This window comes from Schistocerca americana, chromosome 3, assembly GCF_021461395.2.
Source record: "Schistocerca americana isolate TAMUIC-IGC-003095 chromosome 3, iqSchAmer2.1, whole genome shotgun sequence".
Taxonomy (NCBI): domain Eukaryota; kingdom Metazoa; phylum Arthropoda; class Insecta; order Orthoptera; family Acrididae; genus Schistocerca; species Schistocerca americana.
Window position 1 is genome coordinate 539,933,303 of NC_060121.1, and position 26,520 is coordinate 539,959,822.

At 38.4% G+C, this 26,520-nt stretch overlaps 1 protein-coding gene across 3 annotated transcripts in view; it reads left to right on the forward strand.

Annotated features, from left to right (window-relative positions):
* The window catches only part of LOC124605344 (coiled-coil domain-containing protein 22 homolog), a 231,796-nt gene that overhangs the window by 67,389 nt on the left and 137,887 nt on the right, over nt 1-26,520 (forward strand). For all 3 annotated transcript variants that reach the window (XM_047136955.1, XM_047136957.1, XM_047136956.1), the window contains exon 2: nt 10,453-10,621. In XM_047136955.1, the coding sequence (XP_046992911.1) occupies nt 10,453-10,621 (169 nt within the window). The remainder of the gene's footprint in view (nt 1-10,452; nt 10,622-26,520) is intronic.

The following is a 26,520-nucleotide window of genomic DNA, read 5'->3' on the forward strand; positions in this document are numbered from 1 at the left end:
GGATGAATACACTACAGCAGAACTGACAACGCTCTTCAAGCAGAAATTCCATCTTCAGAAAAAAGCTAACCAAAGCACTCTTGAATCTCTTTCCAGGAATTTTTCACCAATATCAATTCAGCTGTTTAATATTGTGCATCCTACAGTGAAAAGGTTCAAGCTTTAAGTATTATTCCAGAGACATTTTCAAAGAAAACAGTTTTGAACCATGTTCCATCAGTATTAAATGGTACACAAATCAAGAAATGTGAGGTCTGTAAAAGGAGTCTTTGGAAGACCAGATCCCTATTATGGTCATCCTGTACAAATAGCTCAAGTTCAAATAGTGCAGTCAATTTATCTGGAAGATAAATGGGACTGTTCTCACCAGAGTTCCAACAAAAAAGACACTGTAACTGTAACAGTTGAAGGTCAAAAAGTTGTGAAAGTGAAGAGGTACATGACTCATAGTATTAAAGAAACTTTTGCAATTGATAAGAGCAATTATACGACTTCACATACTGGAAGATCAAAATTTTATGCACTATGATCTAAGTGGGTAGTTCCACACCCACCTAGAGATTTCTGTTTACGTCTGTACGTCGCGAATTTTGAACTTTGTTGGTAACTTTGAAGAATTTACTGAAGAATGTGACATAAGACACTGGTTGGCCGTGTGAAGTCATTAGTAGTCTGTGACATAAAGCGAGAGACTTGTTTGTTTTATGAATGTGGTGACTGCCCTGGAGAGCAAGGCTGTCTTTACAGGCACTTGGCCTGGAAGATATAGTAGATAACTCTGCAGAAATTACATATGCGACATGGGAGGAAAATAAACTAATTAAGAAAACTGTTGCTTTTGATAGTTTCATTGATGATCTTGGTAAGTGGTCAGTGAAAGCAGTAACACACCAGCATCAGAAGACATTGCGACATCAACACATTGCAGAAGTGAAAGGGTGTGTACATGCTGAAGAACTATGTTTAGTGCTTCACTATGATTTTTCTGAGAATTGGTCTGTAATCCTCCCAAAAGAAGTACAAGGGCATCATTGGAGTAATGATCAGGTTTCAATTTTTGCAGGAGTGACATATTTTTGGAACAAAACCACAAGTGTAAAGTCATAAGCGATGACACAGGGCATGACTCGGCACACGCTTTGCTAGCATTGTGCAAAATTCTTCAACTGCAAACAGAGGCAGAGATCATCATCATTATTTCTGATGGTGCTCCTAGTCACTTTAAAAATCGTTACCAGCTGGTTGAATTGGGCAAGGTGCTTGTGCCAACTAACTGGGTATACAGTGCTATTGCTCAAGGGAAGGGGCCTTGTGATGGTGTAGGAGGCCTGCTGAAGCACCATCCTACAAAACATAATCTTTCCAGACCAAATGCAGCCGCAATTCAGAATGCTGAGGATTTTACAAGAGTTGTGAAATCTTGCACATCCACAGCCCTCATTCTTTTGTTCAAAAAGGAAATTGAAGAATTCCATGAGCAGAAAAAAGCAAAATGGTCCAAATAAACTACTCCTGCGAAAGGAATTCAGAAGACACATTTTTGGACTCGGAAGTGATGTATGAACTCATATTGCATGCACTTTAAAGAGCAAGAAAGGAGAAATTTTGTTCGTTCGGCCAACACCTCAGAAATGGCAGGATAATAGTCAGATTCACAACCTGAGAGGGGGATGTGTGTGTGTGTGTGTGTGTGTGTGTGTGTGTGTGTGTGTGATTGGTGGATTGCAGAGATTATAGACACCAGTTATGAGTTAAACGAAATTGTACTGGACTTTATGCTACCACATGGACCAGCTGGTGGATATAGATTTCCAGCTGAAGGACAGCAACACCACCATCAGTACTCACTTCCTGTTAACAATGTTCTGAAGATTATAAGTGCTCCAATTCCAATTGGTTCAACAGGAAGGCATCAGTCTATATCAAAGGAAGATACTGAAGCAGTGGAACACATTTTTAGTTCATTGACTGGCTAATTTCAGTACAAAACAGAGTGCATGGAAGTTGTATAAACTGAAACATTTAGGCCTAAGTCTTTCAATCTTTCACATTCATTTTGGAACTATTTAAAATTCTTCAAAAATGAGTCTCATACTCATCTTTCCAAACTAAAATTATGTTAAATAAGGCTAGGTTTTGATTTTTATGAGCCTGTTATGTGATAATGTGGTAGTATAACATGTTTTATGTATGCCAAAAATTTCAGTTGTTTATAAAATCTGTTCAATCTAAAAGTGGAAGCTCTCCTTTTCAGGGAATGTAGAACTATATGGTACTAATTAACAGAAAAAGAAACAAAATTTTATGGATTGGTATTTTTGAGAAAAAAAAAATTTTTCCACAAATTATTAAAAAAAAGTTCAGAACGCTGTAGTAAAAGAACTTTGACAGATGAGTCCAAATGGAGGTGTTCTTTGTAGTCATAAAGCAATTCGCATCTTCAAAATAGTATGCGCAGTGTCATCATTGGGGAGCTATATCTCGGAGCAGAAATTTTTTTTCCTAGCCTGCCTGAATTGATATGGACTATGCTGATTCTGATTTCAATCCTTACAAAAACTGTCCTGAAATTACAACAATGAGAATTGTTTGTTTTATGTTCAAGTATTGGTTAGCAACAGTCGAACCAATGTACGTATATCGGAATGAAATTAATGAGAGAATATGAATAAATTGGATTTTAAATGATCAGATAATTGAAATAAGGTTGTTACGAAATTGATGTATTTAACTTGGTATACCAACAATAAATAATAAACAGGGTACAAAACAGTAAGTTCAAGGGTGTGCGTATTGATGAAAACTTAAATTGTAAAAACCGTATAGTAGACATGTTAACATTTTTAGGTTCACTATCTCTCGCCATAAGAATAACTGACAGCATTGGGGATACAGAACTCAGTAGGTTAACATACTTTCTTTCATTGATATCTTGTTGGATATATCCTCAGGTTACTCCTTGCTTAAGCAAAACAGTATTTCATTGCATAAAAGAAATTAAATAGAATTATGTGCAGGTTTCTCACATATGCCTCTTGCAGGTTCCCTTTAAGGGGCTCCGGAACACCCTATACTTGCAATGTTAAAAGAACGCTTATAAATTACATCTTTCCTCACAAAGTATTTGAGGTAGGAAGTTGAACTTTTTGCAGATTATTTATTGGAATATGGGCTACAACTTAACACAGGGATTTTACAAAATTTTAGTTCAGTTATTAAAGATGATTTTTTTTCAATTGTAATGAAAATTCACAACATTTTTTTGCAATTTTTTATTTATATATTCAAAAATATACAGTTTTTTTGGAAAAAGGCTGTGTTAAATTATGCAGAAGGTACTGTGTAACATTTACTGAAAGTTTGAAACAAATATGTTTGGAAGATCCTTAGAAAACATGTAATTAGTATGAGAAAATAAAAGTTTTGGGAATCGAGTGACAAAGATTGGATTAACTTTTTAGTGCATTCCAGGTCCATAGGATGGATTATCTTCATCCTCTGCAAACTCCTCCTCCAGCTTCCTCTTGTTCCTCCTCCTGTTTACTCTTGCTTGTATTTCTAGACTCTTTACAGCCCTGTCTGCAACCCGAAGGCGTTCCTTGTCTAAAGCAAGCATCGCTCGTTGTTGTGTTCGTAGATTTTGCTACCATTTTCTTCAGTTGCAGTAACTGCAACACTGTTCCAAAAGGTGGTCATGTATGAACACTTATCACATTTCAGTTGTATTTCACTAGCAAGTCCTACGTGCTTTATTATGGAGAGTTCCAGACCAACTTCACTACAATGAATACATCTTACACAGTTTGAAAAAATTCCTTTGAGAACCGACATATCAAATATTTCATTCACATCCTATTCGCCCATAAAACATTCATAGTTTTCACTCATTGAACCAAGCTTCTTCTGTGAAGTATTTTCTTTCCCACTTTGACTGCTATGGGCAGGTGTACTTGAGAGGTTAGGTTCACTCACTTGGTTATCGTCTTTATTGTTTACAGTAATAACACGTACCTTTGGCTTTCCAACATTTCTCCTTTTCTTAAAAGCCTTCAGAGGATTTCTAATAACTTTACTTTTACTCATTATTATACTTCAACAAAACAGAGACTCAAGAAACAGAATTAATTACGAATATTTTCGAGATAACGACAGAGTAAATAAACATGAACCAATCGACAATCACATCAGCGATATATATTGAACCATCACAGGTTAGCCACAACACATACTTTATCTCACATCACTAAAATGTACTTGATGAACACGGACGTTAATAATAACACCATTTGACAGCAGTTTAACAGCGCCACAGTGGGCACGCCCATGTAGAACACATTTCAAAAAAATTTAAAAATAGTTGTAGTCTTCGGAATTGAATAAATTATATATCTATTAAAAGGTAATAGTCTGCAGATTCAGAAAACGTAAAAAAGTAAAAATTGAACTTTCATGATTTTGAGCCTTTCTGGAGCCCCCTAAGCATCTGGGAATATTAACCACAGCCTCACAGTACCTTTGTTTACTTATAAAATTTATTAACAGTCCATCTAAGTTTGAGAGTAACAAAGGTATTTGCAATTACAACACTAGAAGGAAAAATGGTCAGCATTGCCAAAGCTGAAATATGCACCTATAAAGCTCTCTGACTAGTTACACATGGAAGTAAAATATCTGACAGAAAACAGAACTATTTTCAAATGTAGATTAAGAATGTTATCACTTGACAACTCTTCCTATACCATAGAGGAATTTTGAAGTAGAGACAGTTAGTCATTAAGAAAAACCTGTAAATGGTGAGCATGTAGCCATATATATTTTAGGTTTGACTACCAAGGCAGAAGACCTTTGCCAATTGCCCGACTTGTACACCTATAAACTTTGCAAAAGTGATCCCATCCCAGAGGACCAACATAACGTCCAATCCCTGCTTGAAGTCTTAGGCCCTTCCCGGGTCCTCTCCTCTGAGTCCATTTCCCTTCTTACCTGTATGACATCCCACACACTATCGTCTAAACCATTGAATACTTAAAGAGATAGGAAAGATATTGTAGTCTTCTTATGAAAACTTTTATTTGTTTTCCAAGATTGTTTTGTTAACATATTAGTGGATTACTAATTTCGCCAATATAAATTGCCTTCTTCATATCTATAAAAGAAAATATGCTGAAGTTACTGGCTTATAGCAATATAAAAACACAGTATCGCCTACACAAAAACTCAATTACAAAAAACTATATACCCATAATGTGACCATATGGTATACAAATTCCAAGTTGTACATACATAAATATTGAACATCTGGCATGTTATTGTAATACCTTGACTTTCTTATGGTGTGTTTTTATTTAATTTTACTTATTAGATGGGTTCATTACTGTATTTTGGCTTTGGATTGCATCCATCCATATGAAGGGAATTTTGAGATTTATCATCTTACAGTACATTGTCTGTTCTTGTGACAGTGATTTGAAGCATTGTGTGATGTTAATGCCACTGACTGGTTTTATGCGTACATAAATTTTTATCATTGAGTTTTTATGTGTGCCCTATTGTGTTTTGATATTGCTTTGAACCTGTAACCTCAGCATATTTTCTTCTGTAGATCGCAAGACGGCAATTTATATTGGCAAAACTAGTAATTCACTAATGTGTTAACACAGTGATATTGGCAAATAAATAAGTTTTCATAAGAAGACTGCAGTACAAATTTATAGATTGCCTTTTGCACGGACTGATCATGTGAGGTAACAACAATATATGAAACGTAATCAAACGATGGAAAATCCAGGATGGAATGTAACAATATTAGAGAGGAAAGTTGCTATTCACTATATAACAGAGATGCTGAGTCGCGATAGGCACAACAAAGATTCACACAATTATAGCTTTTGGCCACTCAGGCCTTTGTCAGCAACACACACACACACACACACACACACACACACACACACACACACACACACACACACACGCGCGCGCGCGCGCCAACTTGCACACACATCTGCAGTCTCAGACAGCTGTGTGGTGCAAGTTACGTTTGCGCACGTGCGCGCTCCTGTGTGTGTGTGTGTGTGTGTGTGTGTGTGTGTGTGTGTGTGTTACTGACAAAGGCCTTAATGGCTGAAAGCTATAATTGTGTGAATCTTTTTATTGTACCTATTGCGACTCAACCTATTGCGACTCAGCATCTCTGCTATATGGTGTGTAGCAACTTTCCTCTCTAATGCAATATATGAAATGTGTTGATCAGCAGGTAACCGGGACATCTTTGAATAAAAAGAAGTGATCTAACATATGCAGCAGCAAAGGAGGCGCATACTCTGGACACATTGCTACAAATTTTTGTTTCTTTTCTGTCTATTGTCTCATTTAACACACACAAAAAAAATTTCTGCAGTGCTAACAAAAATAAAAAAGTATAATTCATAAAGATTTATTTAATATCCATGTTTAAGCATTGAAAAATGCAATCAATGTCATCTTCTGTGTACATTAACACTTACATATATAGTTACATAAATGGTGTAAAAAATATTTTAGTTCATTGCTGTGTGTCAAGATACAAAATTGTCCCTCATACTGCACTTGTTAGATTCACTTTATTGACACATATATAGGTTTAATCTGAATGATGCTTTGTGGAACATTTGGACTGCTGTTTTATATGTTACTCACGTTAATGAACAGTTTGTCTTTGTTTGTAGCTGTACTGGTTTTCTTGTGTGTGAGTTAGATAACTTAGTATAAAGAGGGACATAACGCAGTATTTTTAGTTTTCTGAAATATAGTCTACAAGATTCAATATTTCTGACTCTACACATGTGTCTGATTGCCTTCTTTTGCCAAATGAGAACTTTTTTACTCGAGAGGAATTCCCCAATAACAAAATGGCATATGTCAGGTGGATGTGGAAAAGAGCATATTATGCTTGGTGCAATAACTTATCACTCACACAAGACCTTAGTTTACCCAACAAATGACACATATTCTAACTTAAGAGAGATATAATCAGTGTGACTCTTACATGTTAATTTTGAGAAAAGACCGGCTCCAAGAAGTTTGGGTGGAGCACAATCATTGGTATCATCTTTAATACATAAGCTAAAGAAGATAACTACAGTTTTCTCATGATTAATTTGCAATTCATTGATTTGGAACTGCTTACTGGTTGCTCTGCATTGATCCTACATTCATGCTTTAATGTTTCTAAGTCTTCCTCAGCTCTAACAAAAGTGATGTCATCTGCATAGAGTGGATTTACACAACATAATGCTGAGCAAGTCATTTCCATATATTATGAAGAGCAAAGGTGCAAACATAGAACTTTGTGGTGTGTCCTTTGTGATATCCAAGACATTTGGCTTCATTTTGTTGAACTGCACAATTTGTTTTCTGTCACTCAGGTAGGATCTGTTCAGAAATAGCTCTGAGCCTCTTAACGAAAGTAGTAGAGTTTTTTTTAGCAGTGTTTTATGGCTGACAGCATCAGATGCCTTGTTGAGATCTACAAATGTTGTATGATAGTGATATTTTCAAACTTCATTCACTTTTGACAAGCTGGACCTTAAGTTGTACTGAGTCACTAAGAATATTATTCACAGACAGTTGTTGACTGATTTGGAGCTGTAAGCAATGTTCCCAGTGGAATATTTGGTTTAGAAGAGAACATAGTGGATGTGCTATTACAGTCACAATGTCTTTGTTCACAAAATTGGTGGGACCATAAATATCTTCTGATTTTGAGTAACTTACTGAATTATGGATGTTGACATGTTCAGTTGCAGCAGTGTAATTTATATTGCCAGCATTAATGAATGTCATCTTGTGGTGTTGCAGTTATTACATTCGTGCTTGCTATGAAAATAGGACGAGGATTTCCACCTTATGCAACAAAACTGGAAAAGTGTCTATCACAAGGCAGAAATCCTTGTCCTATTAATGAATGTGTTGAAATCATCTAGTGTAGTACCAGCATCACAGGAATTACCCTTGCTAATATCTTCACTACTACACAGAGTGCTATATATTTACTTTGGGACCTGTTATTACAAATCATCATTTGGCTTGAACATGCTTAATCTATTTTTTGCCTTTTATTTGTTCTCTAACCTTATGTAGTTTCTTCTTTCCATTTCACTGTTTGATTTGTCATAAGAAATCATTTTAGGATTCTCAGCCTTTGTAGATCTGGTGTGAACCAGTCAAGCAAGATGTGAGACCTGGCAGTTCCCTTATTTTGTTCTCTCTAGTTTAGGGCAACAAATTTTGAATGTGTCTGACAGAGCACTGAAGAATAATATAAATGCGTTTTTAATATGATTACTTTCAAGCAAAATGTCATGCCAGGAGTCAGAGATCAGCTTTTTAATTTAAACCAAATGCCTTCATGCTCTGATAAAACTGTGTACTGAACAAACCTAGTTCACACTGATTTGTCTCAGCACAGGTAATAGCATTATCAAAGCAGGCAGATTGTCTTGTTGAGTTATCATTAAAACAGTACAGGTCATGCAATTTTAGCATATTGAGTAGATTTGTTGCTTAGATGTCCTTAGTCTTAAGTCAATATTTATCTCACCAAAAATTAAAATCCTATGTCTAGACCATTTCTCAAAGTGTATTATCAGTTTCTGTAAGTGTGATGTAATTGTTTATTTCAAGTTATGCCTAACAAATGGTGTGTGTTCAGTGTAGGTCATTTTCAATGTTTTAGGAGATGGTTTTTCTCTTACAGTCTACTGTTCCCACTTTTATTACTCATCTCTTCTTTGTTGCTTCTCAACTAATCTTAAATAGTGATGTCTGTATATGTTCTTTGAATTATTCCCATAAATACGTTTCCTCATATTTTCCATCGAAAACTTCCACATTTCTTCTTTTTTGTCTGTCTGTGTCATCTAATTGATTCTGACTCAGTGTAACCCTGTGGACGAAAACATGTCAATTTCTTCTTCAATCTCTCCTGTCATGTACTGTCTCCCAAAGGCTTTCCAGGTTGGACTCCCTTGCTGCTGTGAAACCATTAGTCCATCTCATCCTCCTTGTGCCTTTGATCACCCTCAACGTTCAGGTACGTAAGTCATGTCTTCTCATGATGTGCCCAAAATATGTCAGTTTTTGTTTCATTATCAGACCTTCCAAGGAGTGGTCTGGATTTATTTTCTGTAATACCACCTATTTTGTTCTCTCTGTAGTCCATAGAACTCTAAGGAGTTTTCTCCGACACCATAAGTCCAAGCAGTCTGTTCTGTCTGATTTTTGTCATAGACAAACACAAAATTGTCAGTCATCAAGTAGGCTCTATTTTTTTATTCGTTAATGTTTGTTACAGGAAAACTTGTTCACATATAGAAGGTGACCAAGAAAGGCTAGCACATTTCAATGCGTTTTCTGCTGATAACTTACAATTATTTCTATTGACCAAGCAATAGAAATTAAACAAATTTTTTTCATCAGATTTAATTTGCAGTGTCTCATCGTTTAACATGTCAATCAGTTCCAGCTGCACTGCTTCAGGGAGCAAATAAACAAGGATAAAGTGCAGGTTGCCATCAGAGTGGTAGCTGGCTTTATGCGGCCCACTGGTTGTGGCCTGTGCATACTTGGTGACAGTATGTGGCCATGCCCTACTCCTTTCTGAACCTTGACAAATTTAGTTTCTCCATATAGGATTCTCATTGTGACTTCTCGCTGAGGCTATAAATTCCATATAAATGAGGTAATCTGGTATTCCCATGTTTCCAGTACTTCCCATAATTTATTGTGACTGCCTTGGTCAAAAGCTGAAGCATAATAATAAAGCAGATATGAACATATTTCTGAGAGTCTTGTACCTTCCCCATAGTGCATTAGATGTGGGAAACTAGATCTCTGGTTCCTGTTCCTTTATGAAATCCATCTTGTTCTTCAGGTATTTCTTGGGCTATATACTGTACAGACAAAGGTTGTTTTTTAAGATTTTACGCATGTCATTGGTGGCATGTGAGATAAGTGTGACTGTTCCATGATTTGAGCACTTTAGAAATTCCCTTCTGTGGAAATGGGATAAATACTGAACTTTTTGAGCCTTTTTGGCCACTGTTGGGCACTGAAATCATTCCAGTGACTTCAAACAGCTCTGCTCGAATATCATTATATCCACTAGCCTTGTTTTTAGCAGTATTTTCTAGGGCTCCTTTGACTTCACTTTCTAAAATATTTGCTCTGGTTGTAAGATCATGTTAACTTTGTCATCACCAGCATTCAGTTCTTTCTTATACAGATCTGCGTATTCTGCCCATCTTTCCTTAATGCCCTTTACTTCTGTTAGATCTTTACCATTTCTATCTTTTTATCATTCTAATTTCCATCTGGAATTTTCCTCTGTGCTTTGTAACTTTCTTGTAAAGAAAATAACGGATTAATAAATTTGTATGTGCCAATCAAAATGAACATTTTTATTTTCACTTTCAGTGACCTTGAAGAAGCAGACAGTCTGAAGCAGTTCTCAACAGAAATGGTAATTGAGGCTGCTGTGCGATGCCTGGATGTCATTCAGCCAGGATTGGGCCTCCCTCATTCTCTGCCACCAAATATGTCAGCAAGGTTTCGAGTTGGTGCAAGCATTGCTCAAGCTTGTATGGTGAGTTTTTATAACCCTAATCCACTGGAGGTTGATGTAGGGATCAACTGTGCTTGCAGGGTTGTCTTTTCAGCTTTGTTCAGTTACAGGATGGCTCTGACAGATTTCAAGAATAAGATACCTGTAAAAAGCAAACAAACAACAGCTTTTTATACTTAATTAAATTTAGATGGTTTCCTACACACAAATTGGAAAGCTTTCCTTTAAAATAGCAGTTAAAAGTGGATAATGAAGGTAGCTCCTGCATAACTACTTGAATTCAGTACACAAGCTGGTCTATTATCAAACGAAATTGTGAAGAGGAATTAGTGATCTGGTCAATTCTGCTATTTTAGAGGCTGTTATTGAGTAGCAAGTTTATCCAGGTGAGCATATTCACAGTACATGTCAAATGCTTACCCTGGACATTATTAGCCATATTCTACAATTACCATTGATAATGCAGGAGAAGTTAAGATATGGGCCATGGAAAGTCTCGAAGAGATTCATATGCTGAAATTATTAATTTCATAGAAAGTCTGGAAAATATTGAGCTTCACTTATTCCTATATGAAAAAAAATTGTTAGTGACCTACTTGATTAGTAGCAGTGGATTCCCCAACCACCCATGCTGAAAACGCTATATATGATAATTTTTTTGTAACTGACAAAAAGAGGCAAAGATGACGTGAAGATCGTTTTTCACACACTTTCAAAGCAATAATTTGACATGTGTATTTTATGCAGCAGCTTTGTTAATTTTCTTGGCTTGATGTGGTAAATAAAATAGCAAATACAGGCATGAATTAAAGGTGTTTCATGGATTAAATAAATTTATTAGATAAACTTGGAAAAAAAGTTTGGCATTTTCGTACAGAGTGCACATCTTTTCTTGATCCCTCTACTCTCTAGTGCTCTGTTGGTAAAAGTCCAAATAATTCGACCTGTTTTTACTGGGGTCCTAGCTAATATCAAATGACATTGAAATGCAATTGAAGTACTGTGTTTATTACTGTATTATGTACTGTTAATGAACATATCGGTGTATAAGAGAATCCCAGTTTAAATGTTGACTCTGAGAAACAGGAACATTTGCCCCCTGTGTGAGAGACATATTTACCATGTTAGCTATTCAGGATGAAGCATTAAGTGTAAGTCCAACTTATTTTTTGTTGCACTGCATGAGGAAAGCTGAGCTTACACTCCTCAACTAATTCTTCTCTCACCATGACATACACAATAGGTAACCTTGGATAAAGTCTTTTTAGTAATAGTACAGAAATAAACCAGTTATGAGGGACATTCAATACATAATGCAACACTACACATTGCTTTCAAAATGGCGTCTAAATGAGGTACATTCTAAGTAGAGAGCTGTCATTGAGTTTCTTTTGGCAGGAAACCAAAGCATCCCAGATACACATAGGCACTTGCAGAAAGTCTACAAGACCTGGCAGTGAACGAAAGCATGATGGTCGTGGGCAAGGGGTCTGTCATCATCGCAAAAAAGTCGCACAAACCTGTCCGATCTCCTGTGTGCTGGTCAGCCACACACACACAGCTGTGCTTACCTCGGAAATTGAAAAAACTACTTCAGCTTGTTCTTTGCAACAAAACTGTAAAGGAACTAACAAAGCAAGTCTGTGCACCTGAGAAGAGTTCACAAAACTGCATTGGATTGTTCTTCTTCATCTACCCTATGGCTTGACTTATTTATTGAACAGCCCTCGTGCCTTCTTGAAAAGTCTCATAACATTATTGACAATTTGACAGGCAATTTTCATATTCAGCCTGCTTTAAACAGTTCATTGACACATGATCCTTTTTTTATTCAGATTTTAAATACTAAACATATAAAGCTGTTGTTGTTGTTGTTGTGGTCTTCAGTTCTGAGACTGGTTTGATGCAGCTCTCCATGCTACTCTATCCTCTGCAAGCTTCTTCATCTCCCAGTACCTACTGCCACCTACATCCTTCTGAATCTGCTTAGTGTATTCATCTCTTGGTCTCCCTCTACAATTCTTACCCTCCATGCTGCCCTCCAATGCTAAATTTGTGATCCCTTGATGCCTCAGGACATGTCCTACCAACCGATCCCTTCTTCGAGTCAAGTTGTGCCACAAACTTCTCTTTTCCCCAATCCTATTCAATACCTCCCCATTAGTTACATGATCTATCCACCTAATCTTCAACATTCTTCTGTAGCACCACATTTCGAAAGCTTCTATTCTCTTCTTGTCCAAACTATTTATTATCCATGTTTCATTTCTATACATGGCTACACTCCATACAAAAACTTTCAGAAATGACTTCCTGACTCTTAAATCTATACTCGATGTTAACAAATTTCTCTTCTTCAAAAACGCTTTCCTCGCCTTTGCCAGTTTGCATTTGATATCCTCTCTACTTCGACCATCATCAGTTATTTTGCTCCCCAAATAGCAAAACTCCTTTACTACTTCAAGTGTCACATTTCCTAATCTAATTCCTTCAGCATCACCCGACTTAATTCGACTACATTCCATTATCCTCGTTTTGCTTTTGTTGATGTTCATGTTATACCCTCCTTTCAAGACACTGTCCATTCCGTTCAACTGCTCTTCCAAGTCATTTGCTGTCTCTGACAGAATTACAATGTCATCGGTGAACCTCAAAGTTTTTATTTCTTCTCCCTGGATTTTAATACCTACTCCGAACTTTTCTTTTGTTTCCTTTACTGCTTGCTCAATATACAGATTGAATAACATTGGGGAGAGACTACAACCCTGTCTCACTCCCTTCCCAACCACTGCTTTCCTTTCTTGCCCTTCGTCTCTTATAACTGCCATCTGGTTTCTGTACAAATTGTAAATAGCCTTTCGCTCCCTGTATTTTACCCCTGCCACCTTTAGAATTTGAAAGAGAGTATTCCAGTCAACATTGTCAAAAGCTTTCTCTAAGTCTACAAATGCTAAAAATGTAGGTTTGCCTTTCCTTAATCTTTCTTCTAAAATAAGTCGTAAGGTCAGTATTGCCTCATGTGTTCCAATATTTCTACGGAATCCAAACTGATCTTCCCCGCGGTCGGCTTCTACTAGTTTTTCCATTCATCTGTAAATAATTCGCATTAGTATTTTGCAGCTGTGATATATTAAACTGATAGTTCGGTAATTTTCACATCTGTCAACACCTGCTTTCTTTGGGATTGGAATTATTATATTCTTCTTGAAGTCTGAGGGTATTTCGCCTGTCTCGTACATCTTGCTCACCAGATGGTAGAGTTTTGTCAGGACTGGCTCTCCCAAGGCTGTCAGTAGTTCTAAAGGAATATTGTCTACTCCCGGGGCCTTGTTTCGACTCAGGTCTTTCAGTGCTCTGTCAAGCTCTTCACGTAGTATCATATCTCCCATTTCACCTTCATCTACATCCTCTTCCATTTCCATAATATTGTCCTCAAGTACATTGCTCTTGTATAGACCCTCTATATACTCCTTCCATCTTTCTGCTTTCCCTTCTTTGCTTAGAACTGGGTTTCCACCTGAGCTCTTACCCCTAGTGAGATAAGCCTCTACATCCTTACATTTGTCCTCTAGCCATGCCTGCTTAGCCATTTTGCACTTCCTGTCAATCACATTTTTGACACGTTTGTATTCCTTTTTGCCTGCTTCATTTACTGCTGCATTTTTATATTTTCTCCTTTCATCAATTAAATTCAATATTTCTTCTGTTACCCAAGGATTTCTACTAGCCCTCGTCTTTTTACCTACTCGATCCTCTGCTGCCTTCACTACTTCATCCCTCAGTCTTCTACTGTATTTCTTTCCCCCATTCCTGTCAATTGTTCCCTTATGCTCTCCCTGAAACTCTGTACAACCTCTGGTTTAGTCAATTTATCCAGGTCCCATCTCCTTAAATTTCCACCTTTTTGCAATTCCTTCAGTTTTAATCTACAGTTCATAACCAATAGATTGTGGTCAGAGTCCACATCTGACCCTGGAAATATCTTACAATTTAAAACCTGGTTCCTAAATCTCTGTCTTACCATTATATAATCTATCTGATACCTTTTAGTATCTCCAGGATTCTTCCATGTATACAACTTTCTTTTATGATTCTTGAACCAAGTGTTAGCCATGTTTAAGTTATGCTCTGTGCAAAATTCTACCAGACGGCTTCCTCATTCATTTCTTACCCCCAATCCATATTCACCTACTATGTTTCCTTCTCTCTATTTTCCTACTCTCGAATTCCAATCACCCATGACTATTAAATTTTTGTCTCCCTTCACTACCTGAATAATTTCTCTTATCTCATCATACATTTCTTCAATTTCTTCGTCATCTGCAGAGCTAGTTGGCGTATAAACTTGTACTACTGTAGTAGGCGTGGGCTTCGTGTCTATCTTGGCCACTATAATATATTCACTATGCTGTTCGTAGTAGTTTACCCGCACTCCTATTTTTTTATTCATTATTAAACCTACTCCTGCATTACCCCTATTTGATTTTGTATTTATAACCCCGTATTCACCTGACCAGAAGTCTTGTTCCTCCTGCCACCGAACTTCACTAATTCCCAATATATCTAACTTTAACCTATCCATTTCCCTTTTAAAATTTTCTAACCTACCTGCCCGATTAAGGGATCTGACATTCCACGCTCCGATCCATAGAATGCCAGTTTTCTTTCTCGTGATAACGACGTCCTCTTGAGTAGTCCCCATCCGGAGATCTGAATGGTGGACTATTTTTCCTCCGGAATATTTTACCCAAGAGGACGCCATCATCATTTAACCATACAATGAAGCTGCATGCCCTCGGGAAAAATTACGGCTGTAGTTTCCCCTTGCTTTCAGCCGTTCGCAGTACCAGCACAGCGAGGCCGTTTTGGTTAGTGTTACAAGGCCAGATCAGTCAATCATCCAGACTGTTGCCCCTGCAACTACTGAAAAGGCCGCTGCCCCTCTTCAGGAACCACACGTTTGTCTGGCCTCTCAACAGATACCCCTCCATTGTGGTTGCACCTATGGTACGGCTATATGCATCGTTGAGGCACGCAAGCCTCCCCATCAACGGGAAGGTCCATTGTTCATGGGGGGAAGTATAAAGCTGTATGGCATTTAAAAACAGATGCACAGCCATGATTATTCGTTATACATTTTTGCAAGGTATGACAAAAGAGAAACTATGTAGCACTCATTACTAAGAAACTTTTTCTATGGGATATTAGTGTAAGACTTTATCAATGTTAAATTGTATCTTTGTGCTGTGCCAAGTTTAATTACAGTTGATGAACTTAGTGCAGAAGATAAGCGGTTTACTATAGGTGTGTTCTTGCATTCTACTAGAAGGTAAATATGGATAAAATGCATAAATGTTTTGGAGAAAACATACACAGACCTCTGTGGACTGAAATGGGTTCTATTTGAGAAGCAACCACTGCTGATTGAACGCCTTTGGTAAGGACACAAATTTGAAGAACTAGCTGACTTCTTTTAATTAGTGGAGCCCTCTTGTAACATCTGGTACTGCTATAGGATCAAATGCCATCAGTCTTTCAATAAGCTCTTCAGCACTTGCAGATACTGAGTTAGATCTTTCAGAAACTGCAACAAAATGTTAGATGCAGGCTTCCAAGCAGGTTCAGTAGGGTGTACCTGTATTGAGCTGTGTGTTGAACATGCTATGAATGACTGATTAACAGCAGTAAAGTAATTCAGACCTTCTATATTGACAGCTGTAGCAGGAATGTAACTGGAAATGGTCAAGGCCAGATGGAATTGTGTGGTGAGTTGGCAGACTTGACCCTCGACCTGGAAGAAATCGACAGTTTGGGGATGGATCTTGAATTCGACGAGTAAGCTGAATAACTGATACTAAAGCGGAGCAATGAGCTTGCTGTGATACAATATCACCTAGTTGAGAGGCCAGTGGTTTGTTAAACAAACACCACAGCTGTTGCTGCTGCTGCTGCATGGTGGTCAAAAATAAAATAAAATAAAATAGAGTTGAATTCAAGATATCAGTTCACATTCCATCTAGCATTTTACATTATGTGTGTACTGATGCCTTACTTGCCTGGGCTGTGGATAATACTTTCTTAAAGTTGTGCCACTTTTAGTGCTGCTAGCTGGACTTCGCTGTCAAAGGCAAGCTGAAACACACAGACACCCATTATAGGATCAGTGTAGCATTGTCGGCACTTGTAATTTGAGCTCTCAGTTTGGCACTGGTACTTAACCACAACCTATGCCTTATACAGTTATGACTGAAGCTAGTGGATCTGAAGAAATTCTGGCCTAGAAAATGCAACTTCTCCCTTATAACCAAAATGAGTCATTAAGAAACCAGCAGAAAAATGCTCCTATTGGAGCACAAAAAAAGGCGAATTTTCTCCTGTTTATAAAAGATTCTGACTGAAAGGTGGAGTACCAGCTGCCTTATTATATCTTCTTCAGCACCTTTTAAAAATTTTCTCAAAAATTTTAGCATGTAAACATATTCATTTTATCATGCGACTCCCCTCACTCCAACAAGCTCTCCTAACTGTAACTCGCTCACACGCACTAATCAGTTGCTGTAACTCGCTCATACCCATCCACTCCAACTTGTCCATTCCCACCCACTCATTCACCACAACAAATGGTAATTATCTCTTTGTGTCTCTCTAACTGTTGCTGTCTCCTGTCTCACAGCCACTGTGTACTTCATTCTGTACTAGCACTACTTTCCCTTCTCACTCTCACTGTCACTGTCATTCTCTCCCCCTCTCCCTCACCATCCCCCTCCCCCTTCCCCCTCCCTCTCCACCTCCCTCTCCCCCTCCCCCTCTCCTTCTCTCATTCTTATTGTTACTATCTCATTCATTCCTTCCCACTGCTTCTGTCCCTTGTCACTGTCACTATCTGCCTCTTTCCCATTGTCTTCATCGAAGGCTTTGTCTCTCATTGTCATTGCCTCTCACCCACTTCCACACTCTCCTTCTGTTTATTCTTCTCCCAATGGCACTGTCTCCTTCACTCTTTCCCTAGCACTACTCTGTCACTGTCAGCTATGCCTGCTACCACTGTGTAACTCTCTTTCTCCCACGTCTAGTATTTATTACTTTTCCGTATCTTTCACATGCCACCATCTCCTCTCTCAGTGCAAAGTATGAATATGTTCACAGGCCAAAATTTTTGAAATTTTTTTTTTTTTTTTATGTGCTGAGGAAGGTAGAATGAAGCAGCTAGAACCCCACTTTTCAGTCTGTCTTTTGAATGGGAACATAATCGCCATTTTTGTACTGAGGTAGGAGCATTTCTAGTTTGCTTATGTGAAACTTAAATAATGTAAATTTATTTTTGCACCTCAGACCAGACTTTACATGCACAAAAATTTTACATGTTCTTCAGTCTACAACATGGAGTTCCCAGAACCCTTATGATGGTAACAGAGACACTTGCAGCATATTTGTCCCTGCTGCATCTCTTTGTAAACTAAACTTTTGCCTGGCACTGGATTTTACATGCGTATTTTACATGTGCAAGTAGGATAATTTTGAACTTCTGTATCTCCAAAACGGATAAAGATATCAAGAAAATTTTCAAGGCGGTTAGAGTTTGGGATCTTAGGAATATATCATAAAAATATATCATAAAAAAATTACTGTGCATTGCCATCTTGTAATTTTTGGCTCGGGTTTGGTACAAAAAATGGTGAAAAACACTTTGTATTTTTTCTTCCCCCCCGCCCTCCTCCCCTCCCCCCTTCCCCCCCCCTCCCCCCCCCCCCCTCCCTAAGTACCTGCCCATGAACTAATGGTGCCTCAATAAGCTCCTTAAGGCCAACCATTAATCACATCAAATGCAAAAAGATGCAACTGATTTGCTCCAGTTGCCTAAGCAGGAGGAAGTGTGAAATGTTCATACTTTCATCCTGCACTGTAGTATAGTGACACTAAGACACTCCATCTGTTTGGTATTGAAATGGTCCCTAGCCCAAGGGGTATTCAGAACACTTGACCCTACCTTTCTGTCACTAGTAAAACCCAAGGTATGAGCCTCAGAAGAATCCCATTTTTATTGATTGTATTTAGGAACACATTAGGTAGTACTGCCTGTCAGATATGTACTGATAAAACTTCGGAAAAAGACACTCATGTAGTAAAAAAATAGAGAAAATTTAGTAGATTAAGAAAGAAATGACAATAGTTGCTTGTGTAAAGTATCTAGAATGCTGAGAAATGATGATGAGTTGACCAGATGTGGCTTGAATTCAGAGAAACAATATTGATAGCAGTTGAGATATTTACACCAAATAAATTAACAAATGATGGAGCTGATCCCCCTTGGTACTCAAAAAGGATCAGAACACTGTTGCAGAAACAACAAAAAAAGCATGCCAAATTTAAACAAACACACAATCCCCAAGACTGGCAATCTTTTACAGAAGCTTGAAATTTAGCGCCAATCTTTTACAGAAGCTCAAAATTTGGCGCGGACTTCAATGTGAGATGCATATAATAGTTTCCACAATAAAACTCTGTCTTGAAACCTGGCAGAAAACCCAAAGAGATTCTGGTTGTATGTAAAGTACGCTAGCAGAAAGACACAATCAGTGCTTTCTCTGCTCGTGCATGGTAGCAATGGAAATACTATTGACGACAGTGGTGCCAGAGCAGAGTTACTAAACACAACCTTCCGAAATTCCTTCACCAAAGACGGTGAGGCAGATATTCTAGAATTTGAATCAAGAACTGCTGCCAACATGAGTAACTTAGAAGTAGATATCCTCATAATAGTGAAGCAACTTAAATCACTTAATAAAAGCAAGTCTTCTGGTCCAAACTGTACACCAATTAGGTTCCTTTCAGAGTGTGATGATGCAATAGCTCCATACTTAATTATCATGTACAACCGCTCGCTCGACAAATGATCTATACCCAAAGACTGGAAAGTTGCACAAGTCAGACCAATATTCAAAAAAGGCAATAGGAGCAATCCGCTATATTACAGGCCCATATCATTAATGTCGACATGCAGCAGGATTTTGGAACATATACAGATTTAGAAAACATCTTCTTGTGAAACACAACCAGCTCTTTACTCACACAAAGTGTTAAGTGCTATTGACAAGGGATTTGAAATTGATTCAGTATTTCTAGATTTTCCAGAAGGCTTTTGACACTGTATCTCACATGCAGCTTGTAATCAGATTGTGTGCTTACGGAATATCATCCCAGTTATGTGACTGGATTTGTGATTTCCTGTTAGAGAGGTCACACTTCGTTGTTATTGATGGAAAGTCAGTGAGTAAAACAGAAGTGATTTCTTGTGTTCCCCAAGGTAGTGTTATAGGTCCTTCGTTGTTCTGTATCTATATAAATGATTTAGAAAGCAATCTGAGCAGCCCTCTTTAGGTTGTTTGCAGATGTTGCTGTCATGTATCGTCTAGTAAAGTAATCAGAAGGTCAAAACAAATTGCAAAACAGATTTAGAAAAGATATCTGTATGGTGCGGAAATTGGCAATTGTCCCTAAATAATGAAAAGTGTGATGTCATCCACATGAGTACTAAAAGGAGTCCATTAAACTTTGGTTACATGATAAATCAAACAAATCTAAAGGTCATAAATTCAGCTAAATACTTAGGAATTACAATACACGGGTAGCAGGGGTTGTGTGGCGTGGGCTGGGCGGTTTTTTAGGTTAGGTGGCCTTGGGCAAGCACAGAAAGGGCAACAGCCTCAACGGGTGCGGGGCAAAGTCAGGACATGCGGGGACCAAGCAGCAATCGGTATTGTAATTGTCAACTGTCGAAGCTGCGTTGGTAAAGTACCGGAACTTCAAGCGCTGATAGAAAGCACCGAAGCTGAAATTGTTATAGGTACAGAAAGCTGGCTTAAGCCAGAGATAAATTCTGCCGAAATTTTTACAAAGGTACAGACGGTGTTTAGAAAGGATAGATTGCATGCAACCGGTGGTGGAGTGTTCATCGCTGTTAGTTGTAGTTTATCCTGTAGTGAAGTAAAAGTGGATAGTTCCTGTGAATTATTATGGGTGGAGGTTACACTAAACAACCGAACTAGGTTAATAATTGGCTCATTTTACCAACCTCCCGACTCAGCAGCATTAGTGGCAGAACAACTGAGAGAAAATTTGGAATACATTTCACATAAATTTTCTCAGCATGTTGTAGTCTTAGGTGGAGATTTCAATTTACCAGATATAGACTGGGACACTCAGATGTTTAGGACGGGTGGTAGGGACAGAGCATCGAGTGACATTATACTGAGTGCACTATCCGAAAATTACCTCGAGCAATTAAACAGAGAACCGACTCGTGGAGATAACATCTTGGACCTACTGATAACAAACAGACCCGAACTTTTCGACTCTGTATGTACAGAACAGGGAATCAGTGATCATAAGGCCGTTGCAGCATCCCTGAATATGGAAGTTAATAGGAATATAAAAAAAGGGAGGAAGGTTTATCTGTTTAGCAAGAGTAATAGAAGGCAGATTTCAGACTACCTAACAGATCAAAACGAAAATTTCTGTTCCGACACTGACAATGTTGAGTGTTTATGGAAAAAGTTCAAGGCAATCGTAAAATGCGTTTTAGACAGGTACGTGGCGAGTAAAACTGTGAGGGACGGGAAAAACCCACCGTGGTACAACAACAAAGTTAGGAAACTACTGCGAAAGCAAAGAGAGCTCCACTCCAAGTTTAAACGCAGCCAAAACCTCTCAGACAAACAGAAGCTAAACGATGTCAAAGTTAGCGTAAGGAGGGCTATGCGTGAAGCGTTCATTGAATTCGAAAGTGAAATTCTATGTACCGACTTGACAGAAAATCCTAGGAAGTTCTGGTCGTACGTTAAATCAGTAAGTGGCTCGAAACAGCATATCCAGACACTACGGGATGATGATGGCATTGAAACAGAGGATGACACGCGTAAAGCTGAAATACTAAACACCTTTTTCCAAAGCTGTTTCACAGAGGAAGACCGCACTGCAGTTTCTTCTCTAAATCCTAAACGAAAAAATGGCTGACATCGAAATAAGTGTCCAAGGAATAGAAAAGCAACTGGAATCACTCAATAGAGGAAAGTCCACTGGACCTGACGGGATACCAATTCGATTCTACACAGAGTACGTGAAAGAACTTGCCCCCCTTCTAACAGCCGTGTACCGCAAGTCTCTAGAAGAACGGAGGGTTGCAAATGATTGGAAAAGAGCACAGATAGTCCCAGTCTTCAAGAAGGGTCGTCGAGCAGATGAGCAATACTATAGACCTATATCTCTGACGTCGATCTCTTGTAGAATTTTAGAACATGTTTTTTGCTCGCGTATCATGTCATTTCTGGAAACCCAGAATCTACTATGTAGGAATCAACATGGATTCCGGAAACAGCGATCGTGTGAGACCCAACTCGCTTTATTTGTTCATGAGACCCAGTAAATATTAGATACAGGCTCCCAGGTAGATGCTATTGTTCTTGACTTCCGGAAGGCATTCGATACAGTTCCGCACTGTCGCCTGATAAACAAAGTAAGAGCCTACGGAATATCAGACCAGCTGTGTGGCTGGATTGAAGAGTTTTTAGCAAACAGAACACAGCATGTTGTTATCAATGGAGAGACGTCTACAGACGTTAAAGTAACCTCTGGCGTGCCACAGGGGAGTGTTATGGGACCACTGCTTATCACAATATATATAAATGACCTAGTAGATAGTGTCGGAAGTTCCATGCGGCTTTTCGCGGATGATGCTGTAGTATACAGAGAAGTTGCAGCATTAGAAAATTGTAGCGAAATGCAGGAAGATCTGCTGCGGATAGGCACTTGGTGCAGGGAGTGGCAACTGACCCTTAACATAGACAAATGTAATGTATTGCATATACATAGAAAGAAGGATCCTTTATTGTATGATTATATGATAGCGGAACAAACACTGGTAGCAGTTACTTCTGTAAAATATCTGGGAGTATGCGTGCGGAACGATTTGAAGTGGAATGATCATATAAAATTAATTGTTGGTAAGGCGGGTACCAGGTTGAGGTTCATTGGGAGAGTGCTTAGAAAATGTAGTCCATCAACAAAGGAGGTGGCTTACAAAACACTCGTTCGACCTATACTTGAGTATTGCTCATCAGTGTGGGATCCGTACCAGATCGGTCTGACGGAGGAGATAGAGAAGATCCAAAGAAGAGCGGCGCGTTTCGTCACAGGGTTATTTGGTAACCGTGATAGCGCTACGGAGATGTTTAATAAACTCAAGTGGCAGACTCTGCAAGAGAGGCGCTCTGCATCGCGGTGTAGCTTGCTCGCCAGGTTTCGAGAGGGTGCGTTTCTGGATGAGGTATCGAATATATTGCTTCTCCCTACTTATACCTCCCGAGGAGATCACGAGTGTAAAATTAGAGAGATTAGAGCGCGCACGGAGGCTTTCAGACAGTTGTTCTTCCCGCGAACCATACGCGACTGGAACAGGAAAGGGAGGTAATGACAGTGGCACGTAAAGTGCCCTCCGCCACACACCGTTGGGTGGCTTGCGGAGTATCGATGTAGATGTACAATTACGAGTAACTTAAATTGGAAGGAACACACAGAAAGTGTTGGGGGGAAGGCGATCCAAAGACTGTGATTTATTGACAGAACGCTTAGAAAATGAAACAGATACATTAGAGACTGCCTACACTATGCTTGTCCATCCTCTTTTGGAGTACTGCTGCACAGTGTGGGATCCTTACCAGATAGGATTAACGTATTACATCGAGAAAGTTCAAAGAAGAGCAGCATGTTTTTTATTATCGAGAAATAGGGGAGAGAGTATCATGGACATGATACAGGATTTGGGGTGGACATTATTAAAACAGAGGTGTTTCTCATTGCAGTGGGAAGCTTCCCACGAAATTTTAATCATTATCATTCTCCTCCCAATGTGAAAATATTTTGTTGATGCCAACCTATATAAGGAGAAATGATCATCATAATAAAATAAGGGACATCAGAGCTTACACAGAAGGATATAGGTGTTCGTTTTTTTCTGCATGCTGATCAAGAGTGGAATAATGGAGAATTATTGTGAAGGTGGTTTGATGAACTCTCTGCCATGCACATAAGTGTGATTTGCAGAGTATCTGTGTAAATGTAGAGTAGAGACCTTCCATTGATCTATGTTATCATCAAAAGTCACAAAATGAAGCCAACAAGAGCTGAATCTGATCGTGTTGTGGTTTTTGCAGCATTTCCATTTTGTGAAGAGCATAATTCTAAATCTTTCGACAATTAAAGCAAGTTACCATTCTTTGCTCCTCTTTGAAATCTTATCAACAAGATCTGACTGGACATTTCTGCAGACTTTTACAATTGGTACTTCATTGTAGGTAACTGCAGCATCTGCAAAATGTTTCAGGTTGTTACTAACATTTCTTCCTAGGTCATAAATCTACATCATCAACAGCAATGGTCCCAACATAATCCGATGGGTCATGCCTAAAGTTACTTCTACATCTGTACATGCTTTGACCTCCCTATGAATAAATCTTCAATCCAGTTGCAGATTTCATTAGATAGTCCCATACGATTCTGCTTTCGTAATAATCATTGATGTGATACTAAATCAGATTCTTTTCGGAAGTCGAGTAGTATTGCATCTACTTGACTGCATTGATCCATGGATTTCAGGATGTCATAAGGGAAAACCATAGTAAACGATATTTTTTGGAGCCCTTTTGGTTGGAAGTTGAGGAGGTCATTGTGTTGGAGCTCAGAATATGTTTTGAGAGTCTGCAACAAATGGATATAAAAAAATTTTGGATGGCAGTTTTGTGGATCCTTCTTATAGACTAGTGGGACCCATGCTTTGTTCCAAATATAGGGCACAATTTCCTGTCCGAGTGGACTACAGTATTTTATGATTAAAAGGAGCTAACGCACCACAAATTATGTATAGAATCTGATACAGACTCAATTGGGCACTACAGCGTTCATAAATTTTAGTGATTTCTTTGCAGTTGTGTAATAATTAAGTTCTACTTGTGAAATTTCATTTGTGAAAGGAACAGTTATGTATTGAGATAACCAATTCTGTTTTTACTTTCAGACAATGGAAAATCCATGATGGAATGTAACAATGTCTTTTTGACAACCAAACAAATGCCATTTAACATTTCTCTATCTACAGCATTATGCTTTATTTTGCACCTCTTGTGCAGTAGTCTCTGTTTCTTTAGAAATTTCTTTACAGAGACCATACCACAGATGATCACTTCCCTCATGAAATGTTCTACTAGTTATGTATTATCCAGGGTTTAGTCAACTATTCTTCTAACTTTCAGCCAAAATTCTACATGCTGCTGTCCAGAACGAAATGTTGTAAATTCCTTATTGAGATATGGCGCTACTGCCTCTTTATCTAGTTTGCTGAACATGTAAATCTTTCTCTGTTTTTTGGTCATCCTTTGTAAGGTAGGCATTTTTATTGCAACCACCTTATGCTTGCAGATACCAGTGTGTACATCCTGAAAGTGGTCAGGTCTATTTGTTGCCTTTAGATGCGTTACACTTCTGCAATGAGTGGGCTTCTGAACTGTATGCTCCTGCTAGGTTCCAGAGACTAACATAGTTTTACAGGATATTTTGTCATTCCTATCATTTCCAAAACTAATTATCCCACTTGATTTTTGAGTGATTGAAATTGCCTCCCATGACGACGGTATGAATGGTGAATACATATGTTGGTGGACTGAGGTTTTCTTCAGTGTCATTAGTTACCTGTGGATAAATCTGCTGGTCAGTAGAAAGATCCATTTAAAACTTTATTCTCATCGTTGATACTGAGTCTTCCCCAATCAATCTCACATGTAGCTCAATTTCTATTTTGGTGAATTTGAATATCTTTTGTACTGCAACAAATTTACCACTTCCATTTTCCAGTGGCGTATCCTTTCGATATGCACCTATACCCAGCTCTAAAAATCTCACTGCTATCAATATTATGTTTTAGCCAGCTTTCTGTATTACATGAGCTCTGTTACTTTTTGGAGTGCTTTAAATTGTGCCATTTTACTGTGAGTGCCTCAGCTGGTGATCAGAATGTGGCTCTCCCTGAAGATTCTCCCAATTAGGAAAAAAAAAACCACATTCAGCTACCTAGGTAGCAGCTTTTGATGCATAGTGCCCACTTAACTCATTTGGACAACCCGACAATTCTCAACGTTATGGTGCAAGTCTAGGATGTAACAACTTAGCTTGCAGCGAAACACTTTTTAGTCCTTGTTGACAACCCTACTTTCATAACTAACACGTGATTCTGGATTCTACATGACAGTATTTAAGGAGTAAGAGAACTTCTGAATTCTATTTACACACAAAGTTTGTGATATAACTACCTTATATGTGAAAGTATATTCAGATTGAGTGTGCAGCTGTGTGTACATGAGCTGTACAAAAGGTACAATTATCACACAGGGAAAAGTTGTAGAAGAGGGAATACTTGAATATTTTTGGAATTCAGATGCTATTAATTAAAACAAATTATGTAATGGGTAGTCAGTGAGGATGGTGGCATAATAAACCAGAAATTAGTAAAGAAATTGACTTAAGAAATAGTGTCATCATACAGGTAAAGTATTTATGGCTGAAATTGTTCATTATGTGTGCCAGAACCAAAAAAGGGCTGACTGTTGTGGTGCACATGTGTATCCAGTACAACAGCCAGTTTCTGAGACTGACACAAAAGCATTCAGCTGTTATTTGCTGTGTGTGACGTTCTGAGGCTAGGCACCCAGAGATGGCAGGTGCCACCATCATTTGAACACCATATCCTGTTCATGTTTCTTAGTTGTGTGAGGATGAGAATACTATCGGAGTTGAAACCGTTCTTAGTAAGTGCAGGGTGTATATGTCATGTGGCAACTGGGAAATACGGGAAAAACCTGGAAATTTTTTCACCT